At 55.9% G+C, this 8,020-nt stretch overlaps 1 protein-coding gene across 2 annotated transcripts in view; it reads left to right on the forward strand.

Moving 5' to 3' along the window:
• The window catches only part of RSPH14 (radial spoke head 14 homolog), a 79,434-nt gene extending 72,646 nt beyond the window's left edge, over nucleotides 1-6,788 (forward strand). For both annotated transcript variants that reach the window (XM_032876044.1, XM_032876043.1), the window contains exons 5-7: nucleotides 2,586-2,811; nucleotides 4,584-4,720; nucleotides 6,497-6,788. In XM_032876044.1, coding sequence (XP_032731935.1) covers nucleotides 2,586-2,811; nucleotides 4,584-4,720; nucleotides 6,497-6,735 — 602 coding nt within the window. In that variant the 3' untranslated portion in view covers nucleotides 6,736-6,788. The remainder of the gene's footprint in view (nucleotides 1-2,585; nucleotides 2,812-4,583; nucleotides 4,721-6,496) is intronic.
• The last annotated feature ends 1,232 nt before the right edge of the window (nucleotides 6,789-8,020 follow it).

Below are 8,020 nucleotides of genomic sequence, written 5' to 3' on the forward strand. Positions count from 1 at the left end.
TTGTCATGACGGGTCCTGGCTGACTGCCATTTGTCTCCCCACTACCCAAGGATGGGGGTGGTGGCTTCTTGCTCATCTCTGGATGCCCATAGCACCATCCTCTCTGTCTCTTCTCCCAGCTTAATCTGCTCTCCTAAGCCCCGCTGACAAATTCTCAGGCTGTGGCAGGACTGAGTGGGTTTCTCCACTTTGTTTCCTTGGGGTCTGTGCAGCCCCCCAACCCCAATTTGAACAAGCCATTGCAGATCTGGGTTAGTTATAAATAGCCAGGCCTGCAACTCTCCTTTTAGCTGAAAAGCAAAGTGAACGAGTGGAGAGGCACACCCGGCACGCGTTTTATTTTTAATCTTCTCCCTCTGTCTCAGAATGAACCCGGGTCCTGGTGCTCAGCATTTCTAGGAGTGGAGGCCCAAGACAAATGCCTGCGGAAAAAAAACCCCAAAGTAGCCCAGGGCCCTAGCTTTCCCCGTGTCTGCTGTGTGACCTCAGGCACTTGAATTGCTTCTCTGGGCCTTGGTTTCCTCACCTAGGGAGGGAGCAGTGGAGGTGATGGCCTCCAGCAGTTTGACTTCAACTCTTCCTCACGCCCCTCCTCCAAGCCTGTGCCCAGCAACACCTATGGGAAGAGGGAGTCCCTGGAAAGCCCAGATCCAGGTGCAAGTGAAGCCACAATCAAGCTCCAGTTTGACGATGCACAAATTCCTCATCCCCAGGCCTTTGGTCAACTGTCCCCCAGCTAGGAACTTTCTCCCTCTATGCAAAATCCTTCCAGGCAGCAAAATACTTGGCAAGTCCAACTGTCATCTGCCTGCGGTGAGTTGGGGAGGGGCTGTCTGGGTCAGGTTGTGGTAGAGTCAGACCCAATGGCTGGGGCAGGTAGGGAGCCTATGGGGCAGGTGCCCCAGTGGGCAGTGGAGTTAGAGCAGAAGGCCAGGTGGTCTGGCTGGGGCCTGATGGGGAGGGTGAGGCTGAAGGGGAGAGAGGGGCTGTGTTCCCACAGGGCAAGGGCGGTTCAGCTTTTGTCTTTGCATCCCACTCCTCGACCCTCACCCCCACCCCACAGGCCTTTGCTTGTAGCTGGGTCTCAGTGGTGGTGGAATTACTTATGATGCTAGGTCCAGATGTTCTGGGCTTATGTGATAGTCCCTTCCAGGGAGCATGCTCCCACCAATCACTACCCCTTGGCATTGCACAACTCCTTGCCAGCTAGGCTGGTTTGCATATCGAGGAAAACGGGCTCTGGGAGGTTAGGTAACTTGTCTAAGATCACACAGCAGGATACATTAAGGAGTCTAAGCCAGGCATTTTTTGAAATCTGTGTGTACTGAATTTTAAAAAGTCAGTGCTCTTAAAGCAACGGGCAACTGCTCTTCCTGTGTTGCGAATGCCCTGAGAATAAATGTGGCAGAGCTGGTTGCTGTACTGGGACACCCCAATGAGAAGCTGGTCAGAGGCAGAGGGAGCCACTGGACATGCATCTATGCCCCTCCACCTCCCTCACCCTGGGGCACCTGCCATTTGATGTCCTCAGGAAGTGAGGGAGGAAGGCTGGAGTGATGTCTTCAAAGAGGAAATCCCTGGTGCTAATTGGCACTTAGAGACCTTTAGGCTAATTAACCTGTTGATTTGTCTCTCTAGAGTAAATTAGAGGGTTTAGCTGGGGAGGCGGAAGAGAGAGGTGTTGCTGATGGCCACCTCCATGGGGGCTATATATACATGGCCTCTCAATGGGTGGTGTGGGCCACTGGGGAGGCCAGGAAGAGGGCTGGGGGGAGCGCTGGGAAGAGGGAGTGTGCCCTCCCCAGCATCGCCCTGCTCACTCCCCAGGGAGCAGTTCTGAACACAGGGGAGCTGGGCCCCTCAGGAGTGCTGCCTGGACCTGGTTCTGGGTTCCCCTCCGGACATCCCTCAGGAGGGAGAAGGAACTGAATGGAGGGAAGTGGAACCCATTCTTGAGGAGCCTCGCCTCCCCTTTTCCCAGTCCCAGTGTCCCAGCCACGCTGCCATGTAGAGCCCCCCTTCCTGCGGGTTTTTTAGACGCCCTTGGCCAGAGTCTATGGATTTCCTGCTACCTCTGGTTGGAGGCACAGCTCTTTTTTGTATATAAGATGGTGGCCTGTTCATTTGTGCCTCAGATTTGATTCCAAGCTTTTTCCTTTCCCCAAGGGCTGGCCAGATTGGTCTGGGGTTTCTAGTGGCTTAGAGATGTGGGTAGGAAGGAGGCGGTTGGCTGTTCCCCCCACCTTCCTTCTTGTGCAGGGTAGTTCCTCCTATGCCTAGGCCCTGCAGGGATGGCTGCTGCTTCTCAGGCTCCTGAGCACCTGTTGAAGGCTGATGCTCCCCCCAACCCTGCCCAGTTACAGGTGACCAAAGGACGGCATCTTTGGGGGTCCTCCAGGGCTGTGTGGTTTCCACCCTAGCTTGTCATCCCCAGACTCCTGCTAGGTGCTCAGGGGTCTGGCAGCCAGGGGCATTTGCAAATCTCCTCTCCCCTACCAGCTCTGCAGGCCTTGCCTTCCCCCTCTTGCTGCCCAGAATGGGTCGGGGTGACTGGCCCAGCCTCAGTGCCCTTTCCCACCCTGTAGGAGCCCAGGGCATTGTCAACAGTGGCCTGATCCCGTCCCTGGTGTGGAAGCTGCAGAGGGAGGAGGAAGAGATCCAAGGGCTCCTCCTGGACACACTGGCCGCCTGCCTGATGGTGGATGCCACCGAGGCGCTGAGTAGCAGTGTGGTGCCCTTCCTGAAGCAGAAGCTCCTCAGTGCCAACAACAACATTCGCAGCAAAGCTGCCCGCACGCTCATTGCAGTCAGGTGAGCCTCGGCCTGCGTGGATGGAGTGGGGAGGGCAGGGGCTGCCAGCCTGGAGCCTTCTGCTTAGGCTCAGAGAAGGCACCTGAGCTGCCTCCCGGCCCCCCAGGAAGCCAGCCTGCCCCAGGGCTCCCTGTCCCCTGGGGTAGGAACACTGTCCTATTGGCCTGTGAGCTTACCACTCACGGTACCATATCCCCAGAAGAAGGCCCCAGTCCTGGGCAAAGCTAGATGGTTTGTCCCCCCTCCTTGTGAGGAAGGCAAGCACAGAAGTGTGGTGATGCTCGAAGTTACTAAGTTGTCTATAGATGCCAGGCATTATCTATAAGCTGTTCTCTTGCAAAGGGGGTGATTACCTCTTATAGGTAAGGACACGGAGGGCACATGTGTCCAGCTGTTGGTGACCCAAGGTCACACGGGATCAGAGTCTAAATCCTGGCCTGGAAACTGAGGAAACACAACGCCTCAGAGCAGGGAGTGATGGGGGGCAGGGAGGACATATGTGATCCCAAACAGAGACGTTTTCCGAGGGCAGAGGTCCCTCATCCCCCCAAGTCTATGTCTTAGATATGGCCACTGCCTACATCCTGGCACCTTGTGCCTCCCCTAGCCCTGACTGTCCGTCCAGCTGGCATTCTTTCTAGAGACCTGAGCCAGCATTTTGGCAGGTCTGGCCCCCGATCCAGACCCTGGGGAGCTTGTGAACGTGGAGATTCCGGAGCCCCATCCCATCGGGAGCCCCATCCCGATCGATCACCATCTGGACTTCGCTCAGAGGTCTTGCAGTGAAGCCTCTGAGGACCCTACCTGCTCTAGAAAGTGATGACCTCCACCAGGCCTGCCTGTGTCTTTCACCATGCCCTCCTTTTCGTATGTCACCCCTCAGGGGAGCTCCTGAAGACAGGGCTTTGCTCTGGTTGCTGGTGGAGAGCAGGGCTTCGAAACAGAGGAGCTTTGGTCCCCTGGGAGACAGGCAGCACTGTCTGGAGACATTTCTGGTTGTTCTAACTTGAGGGAGAAGGGCGCTCCTGGCATCGAGTTGGAGGAAGCTGGGGATGCTGGTCAGCATCCCACAACACATGGGACAGCCACCACCACAAAGAATCATCCAGCCCCACAGTCAGTTGTGCTCTTGTCTCCGTGTCCCGGACCAGGTCCCGCCAAGGTGCTCGTCAGTCCTGGCCACGGGAATGAACGAACACACGGAATCCCTGCTGGCGGGGCCCAAGACTCTACATCTTTGATCAAGTTCCCAAAGGGAGCCCGTGGGGAGCCCAGCACATTCATTTTCACAGCATCATACAGTGCCAGGATTAGAAGTGACTTACAGCGTCCTCTCCCCTGAGGGTGGCTCTGCACGGGTGTCTCCCTGGCAGCTCGCCACTTCCGTGCCTTAGCCCATCTCTGGCAGCTCTGGCTCCTGCATGGAGTCAAAATGAGTGTCCCTGGGTCCTGCTGCTCCCCATCTTAGGGCCAGGGGAAACACGTCTGATTTCTTCTTCATGGGATACCTTAGGGCCAGTCTCCGTCACCCCCTGGCTCCTCTGCAGCTTGGCCTTTGGTGGCCGCAGGCTGTGCTCCCAGGTTGTCCCAGCAAGGGGGAAAGACCCAAACTTCACACCAGCACTTGCACCCTGGTACCCCCTGGCCAGGCCCGGATCCCCAGGGGTGGTCCCAACACAAGCTCTCTTGCTGTCCCCTGGGGTGGTCCTAGGCTCCCTAGCCCCCTCCTCTTTGTCAAGTGAAATCACACAGCTGTCCCCTCTCTGACCCAGCATTCCTCTGGACGGCAAGAACCAGGTGTGGCAGCATGACGTCATCCCCATCCTGGTGCACTTGCTGAAGGACAATGTGGAGGAGGTACAGGCCAATGCTGCTGGGGCCCTCATGTATGCCATGGTCACCACCCAAGGTGAGGTGGCCAGCTGCATCCCCTGTGCAGGGGGGTCACTGCAGCCTCCAGCATGCTGGCTGCCCCTGCGAGTTTTCCAGAACTCTCGTTTTGTGCTTAACATCCCGGTAATGCCCTCTCCCTGCCCTACCAAAATACTTTCCCTGGTCTATTGTTGAAGTCTTTCACTTTTGGGCCAAGGCTCCACCCTCCCTCTTCTTCCTGGCCTCAGTGGGTCACCTACCTGTGGCCCTCCCTGGTCACTCCCATTAGGACCTCTGTCCCCTCCTACCAGGCTATTCCCTGGGCCTGGAATTCCTGCCTCCAACCCAGGCCCCTTGTATGCCTCAATTCTGGGATGAATTATGTAGTTTGCCATCCTTGATTTGGTTATCCTAAGGCCTAAACAAACACTGGAGCCCTAGCTTCCATGTTGTTTTTTGATCAAAATTACCTTTTTTTCAATGGGTAGGGGTGGGGAGCAAATAAGAGTATGAAATTACCTCTCCCACCTGGTGACTCCCCCTGCCCCCCACCAGACAGGCTTCCATGCTCAGTCATCCAATCCTGGCCACAGGAGCAGCTGGGGTTGGTTTCCCCACTTGGAGGCCAGGGTGGGTCATCCCACGTGACTGCTGAAAGCTCTCAGTCTTTCCCCATGCATACAATTGCCCACACCAGCCCTGTGCCCTGTGCTTTCTTGGTGTTCCGTGGAGGACTGACTGGGTCTCTGATTCTCAATTAGCAGCAAAGCTCCCCCAGAACTGGGGCTCTCAGCCATTCCCCACTTGATGCTAATTGTGGAATTTGAAACTTACCAGAGGAGGAGAGGTTGGGGACTTCCCCAGAGCCACAGCCTCCTTCCAACTGTGCAGTGAAGACACCAACTACCAAGGCAGGGACTCCCCTTGTGTGTATATCCCTCTGGTGGGGCATCTTCAGTGCAGTGTCTTGCTTGGGCTTCCTGTGGGAGCTCTTGGTGGACCAGAGCTCCCTGTGGGCCCAGGCAACACCTGGAAATTGGGGATGTGAAGCCACTTTTCACTGAGCTGGCACTCCAGCCAAGGGCCCCTAGCCCCTGCCATGTGCCAGGCCCTGTGCTGGGTGGTAGGGACCTAGACCCTGGATCTCAGCCTCCTGCAAACAGTTTGGGGGGGAGTGGCAGAGGGTTGATGACCTAGAGGAGAAGCATAGCATGCAGCAGGCACAGGACAGGGGCCAAGCCTCCTCTGGGAGGGGCGTGGGTATTGACTTAAGGGACAGTGGAAGTCAGCAGGGCTGAGGGTGGCTGTGCAGGTTCTAGCACACAGAGAATAGTACACTGAGCACGGCAGGAAGCCGGGGGGTAGGGGGCAACTACCTGGCCTTTTAGCAGACCAAGACAGCAGAAAGATGTCGATGGTTCAGGAGGGGTGACTCCTTTACAGATTAATGTCTGCATCCTCCACTAGACTGTAAGTACCAGGAGGGAAAGAACTCTGTGAGTTTTTGTGCCTGGAGCAGAGTAGGTGCTCAAGAAATACTTGCCACATAAACAAACAATTGGATTTTAATTTTTGTGTTGCCTTAGAGAACTGGATTGCAGGACAGGCATCAGGGTGGGTGGGGAGAAGCAAGTTGAGGGGCAGGAATGAGGAGGCCAAGACTGGAGGCAGAGGAAGGTGCCACGGCCTGCACTGGAGTGAGGGAAGGTACCTCCCCCGAGGCTGCACAGGCCAGAGGCCAGAGTTGGGCTGGGGTGGGAGGAGGTTGAACAGGATGGCCCCCTGAGGAATGCATGGTGTTGGTGGCCCACAGGAAAGTATGCCGCTCTGGACACAGAAGCCATCCACCCACTCCTGAACCTGCTGTCCTCACCCTTGAGCAAGGCACGTTTGAATGCCACCAAGGCCCTCACCATGCTGGCTGAAGCTCCTGAGGGCCGCAAGTTCCTGCAGTCTCATGTGCCCATCTTCCGCACCCTCGAGGAGGACCCCAGTGAGGCAGTGCGGCGGGCAGCCCAGATCGCCATCAAAGTCATTGAGTGGAAACCCTGAGCCACTTGCTGGGCCAGACCTGATAAGCTGCTTGCCTGAATAAATGGGCTGAATCTCTTTATATTGGGTCTGAATGGCTTTTTATGGTCCTAGAGTGTGGCCACATCTTCCCTCTCTCTTCCAAAGTGGAAATACCTGGCCCCGAAAGACTGGGTCATGGTGGCCAGGCGAGAAGGCATGGGCTAAGTCCAAGGCCCAGAGATGGAAGGATGGCATACCAGCTCTCTGTTGCATCCAAGAGTCCCCTCAGAAGGTAGAGGGCAGGGCTGGGCCTTCCAGGTACAAGGAGGAGCTAGGAGTTATATTGGAGGAAGGAACACAGCTGGATCTGGCCCATCCAAGCTTTAGATACTTGAGCGACCAGGCCCTTGGGTGTGGTTGGGCACTGCACTGCTTAGCCAGTTCTGCCCCCCTCTCTCAGGAGGGAAGGTTGAAGTGCCAGCTCATGTGGGCTCTTTCAGGAGGAGTGTGAGTTGTATGAGGCCCCCTAGGCATGCGTGCCCAGGACAGGGATCTTCCCGGCAGCACAAAGATGTCATAAGGACAAGCTCCCAGCTGGCCTGTAGCCAACCACTCCCTAGCTCCAGGGCAGCCCTCTTGCCAGCCTTCCACCTGAGCCTCCACCTGCCTCTCTTGTTCCCCAGATGAAACTAGCAAAGGAGGCTGGAGAGCTTGAAGGCACTGGAGGAGAAGCCAGGCTGCAGAGGGTAGGAGGCCTGGGTAACATTTAACCACCCATTTAACATTTAACTTCCCTGCCTGGTCTGGCAGGATGATGGTTCTTAAACCAGTTCTGACTCCTATTGGAGAAGCTGCAGGAGGAGAGCTCAGCTTCAAGGGAGCTTTTTGAGGCTCCCTGCCTCAAACAAGGTTTTTCTCATTATAGCACCAACCGGCAGCCATATTTCCTATGGGACAGAGCATCCCAGGCTTATGGGATCCTCAGTCCTTCCAGAATAAACATCAGGAGAACCAGAACCCTCAAGCGAGCACCTTCTTATAGTTCTTTTATTGACTGGGGCCTTCACTTTCCTAGAAGAAACAGAGAAGTTTGCGTCGCTGGAATGAGAGGATTAGCCCAAGGGGACTGGCTGCTGAGCCCAGCTGGTATTTCAAGGGAATATTCTCAAAATAGGCTCCCAAAGAGGAAACCTTTTCTCCTTCAGTAAAACAGGTGCCTGAAGACCTCTACTTCCTCGGGTCTCCATCTCACTTCAATACATAGCATGCTGGTTCCACCTCTACTGCTTCACTGAAGGGCTCTGGCCAAGGCCACTGGCCAAGG

The sequence above is a fragment of the Lontra canadensis genome, unplaced genomic scaffold (assembly GCF_010015895.1).
Source record: "Lontra canadensis isolate GAN:19392208 unplaced genomic scaffold, GSC_riverotter_1.0 scaffold57, whole genome shotgun sequence".
In the NCBI taxonomy this organism is placed as follows: Eukaryota; Metazoa; Chordata; class Mammalia; order Carnivora; family Mustelidae; genus Lontra; species Lontra canadensis.